The following is a 13,957-nucleotide window of genomic DNA, read 5'->3' on the forward strand; positions in this document are numbered from 1 at the left end:
ATAGACTTGCATGGGCTGTATTTGATATATATTTGTATCAGGGTTTGTAAGACAGACGACCATGTAGGGAATCGAACCCGTGACTTCCGCGTGACGAGTGAACGCTGTTACCAAAAGGCCAGCACACCGCCCCTTTTAACATCACTACCGAGATAAAGCAACACGTAACAAGTTATACCGAATGCACTAATATGTGCCAACCTGCCATAGTTGATATTTGATTGTTTGTTTTACTTTTAACGCTGCACTCAGCAATAGTACAGCTTCGTGACGGCGGTCTGTAAATAATCGAGTCTGGACCAAACAAACCAGTGTATTTCACGTTTTAGTGAGACAGCCTGGGATCTGGTCCCGAAAAGGCTTGAAACAAATGATCTGAGAGAAATAATTGACTAAAGCAAACTCTGTTGCACATAAAATTTATTTATATTTTACAAATATCAGTGAGACTTCAACATTTATTCTCTTGATGCACTTCACGTCCGTGTCTACAACTTTAATGCAGGGCGCTAAGCTTTGCTTTGTGAAAAAGTCCAGCTAGTGTTATGGGAGAGTGAGCAGGACATACATATACTTCAACGAGCATTGTTAAAGGCGTCGTGAATTCCAACGTTTGAAATAAGGCTCGCTAGACCTACCACAATAATGGGAGCGGAGGACATATCAAATGGCTGCATTTGATTAAAATTTTGCCAGGCCCTAAGATCGGCATTCCCTCCATCACCCAGAACATCGAAAGAATTTCACCTTATACATAGGCGGACGCATCCACCCTCGGAAAACCAAATGTAGTATGATGTAGTCCCCCCCCCCCCCCCCCCCCCCCTACACACACACAGAGACACACTCATATCCTGGGACATTTTTACTTGATTTTATGTAGTTTCACGAGGTACATAAACTTGTTATGAAATGGATAAAATGTGTTTTGTATCCAATTTTTGGCAGACTCTTATTTTGAATCAATAATCAGCAAAATTAAAACATGTTAACCTGTCCTAAAAAGGTGAGGAAAGTGCATATGAATACAACATGCACAAAATGTAAACTGTGAAACCCATCGGACGTGTCATAGCATCCCTGCAGGCTAAATGAGAGAGAAACGAATTTTGAGGGCAACATAATCGACATTACTTTTAGTACCTGTTTTGTGACCTGCATAACTGACCCGTGACGAGATCGCCCGTTGAGGAACAAAGCATCTTCTGTTTAACATGTTTTTTAATAACATCAGGTGCGGCCGGGACTACTATTTGCACCCACTGGTTATTCGAATGGGGGACCTGAATCGATAGCGCTGTGGAACTGTACTCAGCAACGTCTAATCACCTCCTAACGCCGCGATTCGCTGTGCAGAGTTGCGTCCCTTGGGCACGCCAGAAAGCAATGATTGTGGGTTTGCCCCCGATTATATTTCTAGGTTTGTCAGCACCATACCCGTGCTCGTGGGTTTCACCGAATGGTAAACGTCTGAGACCTGCATCACTTCGGGCTTTCCTCCCACACTAAGCTGACACGCCGTGATATAACTAGAATACTGTTAAAAGTGGCGTTAAACCCAACTCACTCACACACTCACTAATGACTCCTTGAAGGATAATGCACTCTCGATAGACACTAGTATTTTTCTCAAACCTCCAGTGATGGATATACAAATTTTAAATGCATCTCAAAACTAGCCATAGCCAAGCAGGGTGACATGTTGCCACATGATGACATGGATCAGTCAAACATCTCTCTGTTTGTTTGTTTGTTTGTTGTTGTTTAACGCCTCACCCAGCAATATTCCAGCTATATGGCGGCGGTCGGTAAATAATCGAGTCTGGACCAGACAATCCAGTGATTGACATCATGAGCATCGATCCACGCAATTGGGATACGATGACATGTATCAACCAAGTCAGCGAGCCTGACCACCCGAACCCGTTTGTCGCTTCTAACGACAAACATGGGTTGCTGAAGACTTATTCTAACCCGGATCTTCACGGGTCCGAAAATCTATGTGGCCCCCCTACATTGACCGAGTTTGACGCAAGGTTTTTGCGTTGAACACAGGTGTTTCTAACTTGTTTGTGCATACTTATATTAATGTGGACGTGTTTTAAGAATCAGCATACTATCGAATCTTTCTTTCAACTTCATTTTTCAAATATTTAAGTTTTTCAAGTGTAACGATGAGCGTTGTCATTATTTATCTAGTAACTGTTTCAATTTGTATACATCGATTTTTGTTTGGCCCATTGTATTCCAGTTGATCAGCAAGCAGGCTGTTTCACATGAATTTCTATTTACATCTATCTGGACCAAGAACATTAAATATGATATGGAATATGTGTGTACTTTATAATACATATTTTAGTTTATGCTAAATCAAATAAGTCAATCAGCCAATCAAATTCTATGCAAGTATTATTAAACACGCTTTCAAATGTCATCTGAGAAAACAATTTGTGAAATGCTGGACTTCCTCATTGATATATATGGTTTTACGCCCTATTTAACAATATTCCAGGAATATCACGGCGGGGGACATCAGAAATGGGCTTCACACATTGTACCAATGTCGGGAATCGAACCCGGGTCTTCGGCGTGACGTACGAACGCTTTAACCACTAGGCAACAGAGTTTGTTTCAGTTATTTATTTCTCTCAGATAATTTGTTTCAAGCCTTTTCGGGACCAGATCCCAGGCTGTCTCCCTAAAACGTGAAATACAACCCCCAACCCCCACTACAAAATATTAAATGATCGGACCCTCAATGGATAGGAGTGAGTGAGTGAGTTTAGTTAAACGCCTCTTTTAGCAATATTCCAACAATATCACGGCGGGGAGCACCAGATATAGGCTTAACACATTGTACCCATGTCGGGAATCAAATCCGTTTCTACGGCGTGACGAGCGAATGCTTTAACCACTAGGCTACACAAAAAAACCTGCTGTAAAAAGTATTTCGATTATTTAATGGCGTGTCATCTCGATATGAATGGGTGTGGTTAGCAATACTCCAGTTATATCAGTGCGGGAGACACCAGAAATGGGCTTCACACATTGTGCATAAGATCTTTCTAAAATAGGGGCCAAGATATTTAGGCACAAGAAGTAAGCATCCCCATGGGCTCCCGTATTTGCGGATGTTTCCTATTTTCAGTATATCAATCGGAACTTCCGATTGGCAAAGTCAAAACGATGGTGTCAATCCTGCTGGGGCACCATGCAGGTAGCAGAAGTAGCGCTCGGAAACCGGAAGTGCATATAACGTCTTTGTAAAATTATCTGAAGGCATGTTACTTCCGGTTTCAGAGTTATTCGGCATTGGCTGTGTGAGTTCTAAAACAGGACGCGATAACATTACACAAGAATTGCTTATAACTTTATTGTTAACTTTGTTGTTAAGGTATCTTGAAACATAGGCTTTTCTGTTTCAAAGTTGTATAGCATTGCGATGACAACTGTCACCAGATTTGGTAAAGTCTGAATGGTTCATAATACGTTTCAGATGGTAAGGGTTTTGGGACATTCGGGAAACCATGGTGACGGTGCGGCTTCTGTTATCCATGTAATTCAAATACCTTTCGGGCGGTGGGGTAGCCTAGTGGTTAAAGCGCTCGCTCGTCCCGTCGAAGACCCGGGTTCGATTCCCGACATGGATGTAAAGCCCATTTCAGCTGTCCCCCGCCGTGATATTGCTGGAATATTGTTAAAAGCGATGTAAAGCCATACTTACGCACTCACTCAATCATCCAAACATCTTTCTAGTTTGTTTTGTCAATAACAAACTAAATAAACCTTAATTCGTTTTGTCAATAACTAACTCTTAGTTAACACCATTTTTGGTCAATAATTCTTCGCAATAAAACTCCTAAATATTTTGTCATTATTACGACCCAAGTCATTTCTAATTTGTTTTGTTAATAAATCATCTTCAATTAAACCCTATTTATTATTTCAATGACTTACTCCAAATAAATCATTACAAAAAAACAAAAACAATGTAAAACATTCCTCCAATTTTTGTACGGCCAATATAATCTTGTTAATTCTCTGATTGTGCTTTGTGGTTAAATATGGCACACCTTGGAATGGTTTCAGTATTATTTCAAGACTTCCACACACAACAGTTATCTATTATTTAACCTAGTTCTCTATCTGTAACTATAAAAAAATGCACCAGGTGTCAGAATGGCATGGAATAACAGGATGTTTTCAGGTAAATGTGATTGTTTTTTTCAAACGTAATCAGACAGACACATTGTGACTTATTTCATCCTGGTAACAAAATTCCACAATTAGTGATGGTTGAACGACAACATTCACGAACAAGCGCTAATCATGACCTCTGCGAATGTTAGACATATGTTACAATGTTATCTGTGCCATATTGCAAATCTCAGTGGACTGACGGTGTGATAAAAACCTAAAAGCATAGACAAGCAACCTTACAATGCTAGCTTCGCCTCCTTCTATAAGGCCTCGCTATTTGCTGTGCAGAAATCACAGGTTCACCCTGATGGTACTTCATTGACCATACTACACCCGTTCTCGTGGGTTAATCAAAGTGCTAAAACAAGAACGGTATGCCTTCAAAGCGGTATTAAACCTATCAATCTCCCTGTTTTACACGTGTTCCACATCAGCACAATTATAATTCCACTATTTTTAGGCACATTCCTTCTCCTTGTCCCGGCGTTGGTGTCAACAAGTCTGCAAGGTATGGACGCTGAGTCATATCTACACCATGTACATCCCGCCCAGATTATATACCTTTCAACCCCTGTTGGGATTCCGAGTTGGAATTGGTTCCCAGCAACGCATGAAGGTCGCGAGAGGCCACTTAATGGATCGGATCGCCAGGCTCAGTTACGTGGAAGTCATTGTGCCCATCATACATGAGCATGTTTACAGGGTTCAATCTTCTGTTACAGTGTACAATCTTACGTTACAGTGTTCTGTCTTTTGTAGTAATTTTCAAGACTTATGTTATAGTCTCATGTAACAGTGTTCAGATTTCTGTAACAGTGTTTAGGCTCATATAATAGTGTTCAGACTTTAGTTACAGTGTTCAGACTTCTGTTACAGTGTTCCGACTTCTGTTACAGTGTTCCGACTTCTGTTACAGTGTTCAGATTTCTGTTGCAGTGTTCCGACTTCTGTTACAGTGTTCAGACTTATGTTATAGTTATTAGTCTCATGTAATAGTGTTCAGATTTCTGTTACAGTGTTCAATCCCATATTACAGTGTTCAGACTTTAGTTACAGTGTTCAGACTTCTGTTACAGCGTACCGACTTTTGTTCAAACTTCTGTTTCAGTGTTTTGACTTCTTTTGGCGTGTTCTAGTGTTTTGTCATTTGTTACAGTGTTCAGACGTCTGTTATAGTGTTTAGACTTCTGTTACAGTGTTTTGACTTCTGATACAGTGTTTAGACTTGTTATAGTGTTATGTCTTTTGTAACAATGTTCCGACTTTTGTTACAGTGTTCGAACTTCTGTTGGTTTATTCTGCTAGTGTGTTCTGTTAGTGTGTTCTGTCGTTTCTTACAGAATAATTTGTTCTGTTACAGTGCCACAAATGCCGAGTCATGAGTGTTACCACTGTAGAGGGGCTCTGACATTGGACGAGTGTTCGAAAAAGGACTGCCATCCCCCTGGGGTACAATAACATTTGAGCCTCTCTGATGACGAATTTGATGTATTTTCATCATATGTTTCTCTTGTAGCCTTTGAGCATCTCTGATGAAGAATTTCTTTTCAAGTGGATATTTATATTATGACTTGTAATACGAATGGTTTGCGAATGGTACTTAATAATAAGTATATGAACTTAATACTTGTGTGAACTGTCACGTCATTTGAAATTAAACTAATTTATATATGAGTGCTGATTACGTTATCTGAAATAATGTTCAAATGAAAGCCACGAGTATGAGGAATTAGTTTCCATGTTTGTCACTATAGGCTTGCTATATGGAGGTATATCACGTAGGTGACAGTGAGAGAATACATGCCGAGTGCCTCCCCAGCCTGGTGAGTGTACTCCATAATATTCACTGTAGGAAATTGTTACACAGAATATATCTAGTTATTGCTTTCATCATGTCATATATTTTTGTTGTGATGAGTTTGAGTACTTGTATTTAGAAATGCCTCTTGAAGGAAACGGGGACCCCATTTGTTATGTGGAAAGTACGTGGGTCAAGGACATGTCATGATTGTTGCTTTGGAAATCTCTGCAATTATCATCTTTGTAGATCCTGTGAGTAATGTTTATTTCTTAATTCTAATTCACTTAGTATGACACATACTTGTTTTTTACAGCTAAAATGGACAGAATTATCATTAAACCGCCCGCATTTTATCAGAAATCAGCGGGCAACTGTAACTTGATAATGCCCTCATATTCCTTGACGACGGTCCATTATCACGCCCGTTGTTGGGTGACGTCGTAGGGTAGGGATAGGTGACGTCACGTTCAATAGTGACGTCACCTGGTTTGTTCTATGACGTTTCCATAATAGTAAAAGTGGGTCAGTGACATTCGTGTTGATGGCAGTAAATGTAAAACCGATATTGTTGTTTGTTTTTATTTGATAACAAATTCCATTCATTTTAGCTGTAATAACGGTTACGCTATTTTTCAGGGCATTATCATTTGCAGAGGCCCTCGGTCTTTTCAATGGAAGACCTCGGACTTCTGCAAATGGTAATGCCCTTAAAAATAGCGTTACCCTTATATTAATGTGTAAAGTGCATCACTACGGCAGTTTGGTGATAATTTCATTATCATTTCAAAAGTATGTTTCACTTTTAGCACATGCGTGGTCAACGGTACCAACACCAAGGAAGACAACTTCGGCACGCCACATCATCGTAACCCATGCACCACACAAAACCTTAGTACCCCACATCCTACCCCAGATCCATGTTCCACATTTACATGCAGCATCAAGTTCGACACACAAACCCCATGTACATGCAGCATCAAGTTTGACACACAAACCCCATGTACACGCAGCATCAAGTTCGACACACAAATCCCATATACATGCAGCATCAAGTTCGACACACAAACCCCATGTACACGCAGCATCAAGTTCGACACACAAACCCCATGTACACGCAGCATCAAGTTCGACACACAAATCCCATATACAAGCAGCATCAAGTTCGATACCCCATACACATGCAGATACAAGCTCGACACACAATTCACATATACATGCATCATTAGGTTCGACACACAAACCCCATGTTTATGCAGCAACAAGTTCGACACACAACGCCCATATACATGCAGTAACAATCTCGACATACAAACCACACACTAATGTATTAACAAGTTCGACACAGAAGCTTCGTAAATAAACAGCAACAAACTCGACACATGCTTCCCATATGCATGCCGTAACAAGTTCGACATACAAACCTTATGCATCTCATGCTGTAACACATCAGACATACGAACCTACTACACCCTTATACAAAACATTTATAAGCACACATGCAACAGACCCATCTGAATCCCATACGGCCTCACTGTCACAACCAAGACCAGTTACAAGTTTCCATACAAGTAAGTTATTTTAAAATATTTTTATGTTGAGAATAAGGTTGACAAATTGAAAATGGGTTGTATTAAAATGTTTGTTTCGGAACAATGTATTCCCATAATTCACTTTACACAAAATTTAGAAAAAATAAAATCAACAAAATATTATCTCTTTACGATATATTCTTCTTTGACCAAAACGGATGATAGTGTGCTTGATGTGCAGATATCCAGCAAAAACAATATAACTGGAAGGTACTGTTTTCTAAATTGTTCTTTCGGGATTGGTCTATCAGAAGTAATTTTAATATTGTACCTCACATACTACATAATATAAGGAAGTGAAACATTTCCTTTCAAGAAACATGTGCTGTGTGCAATGGGACGTTATGTGGAGTTTTTCCTGATAAGGAGGAGTCTAACGTCATATGTCCACGACATTCTCCTTTTTGCATGAACACTGTGGACAACGCAGTATCGGGTACAAGGCGTATAACCAAAAGGTACTGTCATAGGATGTTCAACAGTAATGAAATAGTTCTGGGTGCGCGGGCCGCCCAGTCGTCTGAAGCGCCGCAATTCGCTGTGCAGAGTTGCGTCCCTTGGGCACGCCAGAAACCTATGATTGTGGGTTCAACTTCGGGTTAACCCCGATTATGTCTCTAGGTTTGTCAGCACCATACCCGTGCACGTGGGTTACACCAAAGTGGTAAACGACCTGCATCACTTCGGGCTTGCCTCCAACGTAAAGCTGACACGCCATGATATGACTGGGATACTGTTAAAAGCGGCGTTAAGCCTCACTCACATACTCACTCACTCTTTAAGAATAATATTCAGAATTGTACTGCACATACTGTACACGTTCTGTTAGGATAAGCACCACTCGTTCTTTATTTTCAAATAAGAATCAGTCTAAGAATTTGGTCTTCAGCAACCGATGCTTGTAAGAGGCAACTAACGGAATCGGACAGTCAAGCGTTAAGCCTAACTCACAAACTCACTCACTCTATAAGAACAGAATTCAAAATTGTACTGCACATACTGTACACGTTCTGTTTCGATAAGAACCATTGATGCTTTATTTTCAAAAAAGAATCATTCTAAGAATTTGGTCTTCAGCAACCAATGCATGTAAGAGGCACTTAACGGAATCCGGTGGTCAGGCAACAGCCAGGAAACGCGTTAAACGACTTCAGTATCATTGTTATCATGATTATTTATCGGATAAAGTTATATGCGGTCTGTATATATGAGGACATCTTCCCGAGGCAAGTGAGTTAACTGACTATAAAAGTCCAGTTTCCACCCTTGCCGAACTAGGCTGGTATTATGGAGTTACATTTTGGCTGGACTAACGATTCTATGCATAGTCCAATCAAAATCGCGCACCGAAATCGAAATCCAGTTCGTAAACTGTCATGCAGATTTCGGTCGACTGCAGGATTTGCAAAGCATGTGCACCGCTAACTCGTTGTCAACAGATATTTTCTAAATCTTTTCATGCTTTTAATCAAGGTGCTCACGTGATTTGATGCACTTCGCGATGTGAGCTTCGTTTTATCACAATATAGATCTTGAATATCAATCAGATCGTCTTGACTGGGCGCCACAGTTTTAGTTTGAAGCAAATGCAAGTGATACGAGAGGTTGAATCTGATTGGTCAATAGGAGAGGCATAGAAAGGACATAACTCGTAATAGCCACTGGTGGCGCTATGATCGAACCCAGGAATTCCAGCCTAGTTCGGCAAGGGTGGAAACTGGACTTTTAAAGTCAGTTAACTCCCTTGCCTCGGGAAGATGATATGATGAGGACGTGGATGTTCCTGCAGGTGTGCCTCGCAACATGCTTGCGAGATGAAGTGGTGGATCAGCTCCTCAGATGTTGCAGAGTGCATTAACTTCAGCCCTGGGCGGCGTTACGACTTCGCCTTCATCTGTAACTACTGCTGCACGACAGATCTGTGCAACAAGGACCTCTACCCAGCCAAACACACGCTCTATGTTGGCAAAGATTAGAACGGCGTGGGCTTATATGTTGTATGTAGAAGTATATGGTTCTTTGTTGGAATAAATGGGAGCATTTGTGAAACCAGTAACTGACTCATGTAACATTGATTGTATGTTTTGTTTAATGTCACAGGCATGTATTGTGAAAAGTATGGGCCAGACAATCCAATATTTGTATCTTAAACAAACTTAAGTAATGCTGGAATGAGGGCGTACCTCAGGTAATGTCCATCAAATTAACCATCTGTGTTGCAAAACGACCACATTTGTTGCCTCTTACTACAAGTACAGTTGCCTTTTACGGTAAGCATGGGTTGCTGAAGACCTACTCTTCCCCGGATCTTCACGGGTCTTATGTAAAAGGATAACTAAAAGGATAACTGAAAACACTGGTGATGACGCCAGGTATGTGGTGAAGTAGTTCCCAGGAATCTATGCTTGTCACCAAAGGACGATTAAATGCATCGGGGTGTCAAGTTCTGTGACTTGTTCTGTGACTTGTAAATTTAAGTGTCCACGCAACCGGACCACGTAGATCGTTATTCATTATATCAATCACTGGTCTGTCTGATTCATACCGACCATTTCCAGGCAGACATCCAATAATTGTAATATTGCCGACAAGCACATTGTTCACAGCCGAATTCACGTGGTATTGCAAGGCATTTGTGGGGGTAGGATACCACTTTTTAAAAAAAAGAAGAAGCTACAAGCGGAGTTGAAGTGCACTAAAACATGCCGGGTCTTCATATTATATTCTTTAACAATTTCTCCTGGAGTCCCCATAATAATCACAGATTACATTATATGAAGTTTCTCCTTGGCCAGGAGACCAACGCCGTCGAGAGAGTCTTTCACCAAACCGAGTTCCTCCTATGCCTGTTCGGTGCAAGATGTCACTGTAGCAATGCCATGGTGTCTGGAATCAAGGTCATCCCCGTGACCGCGCCTTGACCCTTCCGGATAGACATTTGACACCTGGAATGGAATAATGAAATTTATATACCGAACAGTACCACAAATGCAAAATATGTCTAAGTACAAATACCTAGATGTTGTCCGTAGTGTTGTTAGTCAAGGATGCCATGGACAACGATAACCTTGAAGGTTCTTTGTTTGTTGTTTAACGCTGAACTAGGCAATATTCCAGCTATACGACGACGGTCTGTAAGTAATCGAGTCTGGACCAGACAATCCAGTGATTGACATAATGAGCATAGATCTACGCAATTGGGACACGATGACATGTATCAACCAAGTCAGCGAGCCTGACCCCCTGATCGCCTCTTACGACAAGCATGGGTTGCTCAAAACAAATTCTAACTCGGCATCTTCATGAGACCTTGATGGTTTCAAGCAATATGATATTCTACTAAACCCAGACCTACAGTATACCTTCACAGACTCATGTTTATTCACGGAGTGCCTGAGTGCTGTGTACACCGTAGTAAACAGTAGTCCAGCTATATAACGCTGGTATGTGAACAAGCGATTATTGGCCAGACAAACCATGACACGTTATTAACCAAGTCACTCAACAAGATCACCAATCCTTTTTCAGAATCTTACGATAAACGCCGGTAACTGGTTACCAATCTAAATACGCCCTCGGAAACCAGAAGTTGGTAATTCGCCGTTACTTGCAGGAGACTCGTGAAGATCCGGGTTAGAATTGGTCTTCAACAACCAATGTTTTCCGACAATAGATGATAATAATCTGCATCAGTCACATAATCTGCCGAGTCCTAGATGATTGCTCGTATGTTACGTGATTGCTCGTATGTCACGTGTTGACTCTGTGTGAGGTCACTGCACATTGTGATCATATGTTTAAAATGTTGGTTGGTCGGTTTGTTGTTTAACACCGAACTCAGCAATATTACAGCTGTACGGCGGTCTGTAAATAATCGAGTCTGGACCAGACAATCCAGTGATTGATATCATGAGCATCGATCCACGCACTTGGGATCGATGACAAGTATCAACCAAGTCAGTGAGCCTGACCACCCGATCCCGTTAGTCGCCTTTTACGACAAGCATAGTCACTTTTTACGGCAGGCATGGGTTGCTGAAGACCTATTCTACCCCGGAATTTCACGGGTCTCAAAATGTTGGTTACCTCAGTCTACCGCGTCTAGTTGTCAACCTTCCCACGTTGTGTTCTTTCCTAATTTAATTATTACTTTGCAATTGATAGGACCATGCGGTTGTACAAAAAGAGGGTACATTTAAGGATAACGTTTATGTTTAAAAGGAATCATGCCGGAATCGACAAGAGAAACAGACATAAAATATTTACTACACCGGTCAGTGTCATATTAAAAGAAGCGTCATATAAGAACCACGTTGTGACTATTTCCTGTTATTTTATTCAATCCATTTAAAGCCCTTTCAATAACGAGAGGAAATGTCTGCAAAAAGCAGATTCCAAATTTATTACAGGCACGTGATTGTGAATGACTTCGTGATGATAACAGGAAAGTGTATCATGCCCCACCCCATGCAAAGTGTTCACTTGTGGTTGGTTGGTTTGTTGTTTAACGCCGCACTCAGCAATATTCCAGCTATGTGACGGCGTTCTGTAAATAATCGAATCCCGATCCCGTCAGTCGCCTTTTACGACAAGCATAGTCGTCTTTTACGGCAAGCGTGGGTTGCTGAAGACCTATTCTACCCCGGATCTTCACGGGTGAATGCAGGCACAACTCAAAATAGTAAATTGCACCGGACATAATTTTGTTTACGTCAAATTTGGAAGTGTTTCCATACATCTACCAATAAAACATATGGCCTTGTATGTTGCAACCCTTATCAAACAAAACAAATGACCAAAGTCGTATGACGTTCTATAAAATCTTCGTAGAAAAAATAAGTGAGCATTTTCCAAAGTTGTGAAATGTGGACACCAAAGGATGGAGCTGCTGAAATATTGCTCGACATAAAGAGAAAGTTGACTATTGGAATGTTGCAATCATACCTCTTGTCTTGTGGAGATGTTTTGTCACTATTAATCGTCATGCACTATTAATCGTCATGAGGCGAGTTTCGCAGTAAGTTTGGTTGGTTGGTTTGTTGTTTAACGCCGCACTCAGCAATATTCCAGCTATATGACGGCGGTCTGTAAATAATCGAGTCTGGACAAGACAATCCAATGATTGATATCATGAGCATCGATACACGCAATTGGGATCGATGACATGTATCAACCAAGTCAGCAAGCCTGACCACGCGATCCCGTTAGTCGCCTTTTACGACAAGCATAGTCACCTTTTCCGGCAAGCATGGGTTGCTGAAGACCTATTCTACCCCGGAATCTTCACGGGTCTCGCAGTAAGGAGGGGAGCAAAATTGGTGTTAATGGAGATGCCCACTTCTTGACTAAATCTCCTATCCCTATTTCCACATAGATGTTACCTTGGAGGAAGTTTTTCACATATTGTTTTCTTTAGATGGCATTTGCTTTCTATTTTGAACCTTTGATGCTGGAGAACAAAACTGTGTATATTTATATGGTCACCACGTTAAGTGACCATTGCCCCACGGATCAAGAAATCAAGTTTTTCTTTAACTTTGAAGAGTTGGTGATAATAAATTGAACTTGGATAATTTTGATATTACAAACATTCGAGCAAATTCGGTGAGTTTTGAGAGCCAACATGGAATAAATTCCTAGGTGCCTAGCTTGGGTTACTCGCGGCCTATAGCTTGTGTTTTAAAACTGTATACTTGATATTGTTATGCTCAAAAATGTTTCATAAATTGTTTTTAAATATCGTATGCTGAAATATGTTTCATAAATTGATTTTAAATACAACTTTGCATAAATAACTAAATTTTGAAAATGTTAACTTGGTCTTGTCGCTATATGGCTGAAACAATGCCGATGCGACGTTAAATTTTAACTCACTCACTCACATAGACTTACGACAGTCGTAGCGCTAAGGATGTTTTGTACAACGGCACTCTGGTCCTTTTCTAATGTACGGAAGCCTTTCAGGGCCATTTGGTTTTTTTGGTTTTTTTCAATGCTATCTTGAAATTTCAAGATACAGAAGTTGAAATTTCAAGATATTAAGTTGAAATTTCAAGATACTATCTTGTAATTTCAACTTATTTTCTTGAAATGTCAACTTATTATCATAAAATTTCAACTTTTGTATCTTGAAATTTCAACTTCTGTATCTTGAAATTTCAACTTAGCATCTTGAAATTTCAAGATAGTGTCTTGAAATTTCAACATAGTTTCTTGAAATGTCAACTTAATATCATAAAATTTCAACTTTTGTATCTTGAAATTTCAACTTCTGTATCTTGAAATTTCAACTTAGTATCTTGAAATTTCAAGATAGTGTCTTGAAATTTCAACATAGTTTCTTGAAATGTCAACTTAATATCATAAA

The 13,957-nt window shown here is 40.3% G+C and overlaps 1 protein-coding gene across 2 annotated transcripts; it reads left to right on the forward strand.

Moving 5' to 3' along the window:
* Positions 1–4,074: 4,074 nt before the first annotated feature.
* LOC124114952 lies at positions 4,075–9,619 on the forward strand. Of its 2 annotated transcripts, XR_007219853.1 has the most exons (8): positions 4,086–4,207; positions 4,661–4,708; positions 5,561–5,649; positions 5,955–6,023; positions 6,138–6,252; positions 6,808–7,569; positions 7,907–8,048; positions 9,380–9,619. XR_007219853.1 is itself a non-coding variant. In XM_046475719.2 (5 exons), the coding sequence occupies exons 1-5, from the start codon at positions 4,180–4,182 to the stop codon at positions 6,258–6,260; spliced, it is 357 nt and encodes a 118-aa protein (XP_046331675.1). In that variant the 5' UTR covers positions 4,075–4,179; the 3' UTR covers positions 6,261–6,489. The 2 variants fall into 2 exon arrangements, 1 of the variants encoding a protein (XP_046331675.1); XM_046475719.2 differs by lacking the exons at positions 6,808–7,569; positions 7,907–8,048; positions 9,380–9,619 and having other exon boundaries at positions 4,075–4,207; positions 6,138–6,489.
* The last annotated feature ends 4,338 nt before the right edge of the window (positions 9,620–13,957 follow it).

The sequence above is a fragment of the Haliotis rufescens genome, unplaced genomic scaffold (assembly GCF_023055435.1).
Source record: "Haliotis rufescens isolate VD_foot unplaced genomic scaffold, xgHalRufe1.0.p SCAF_103, whole genome shotgun sequence".
Lineage (NCBI taxonomy): Eukaryota > Metazoa > Mollusca > Gastropoda > Lepetellida > Haliotidae > Haliotis > Haliotis rufescens.

What these genes read in the sequence shown, in the direction of transcription:
- LOC124114952 (XM_046475719.2), top strand. Translation starts at nt 4,180, where the DNA reads ATGGCATGGAATAACAGGATGTTTTCAG. An exon ending in GAATAACAGGATGTTTTCAG is followed by an intron (nt 4,208 to 4,660) that starts GTAAATGTGATT and finishes CACTATTTTTAG; the next exon opens with GCACATTCCTTCTCCTTGTC. An exon ending in CCGAGTGCCTCCCCAGCCTG is followed by an intron (nt 6,024 to 6,137) that starts GTGAGTGTACTC and finishes ACTTGTATTTAG; the next exon opens with AAATGCCTCTTGAAGGAAAC.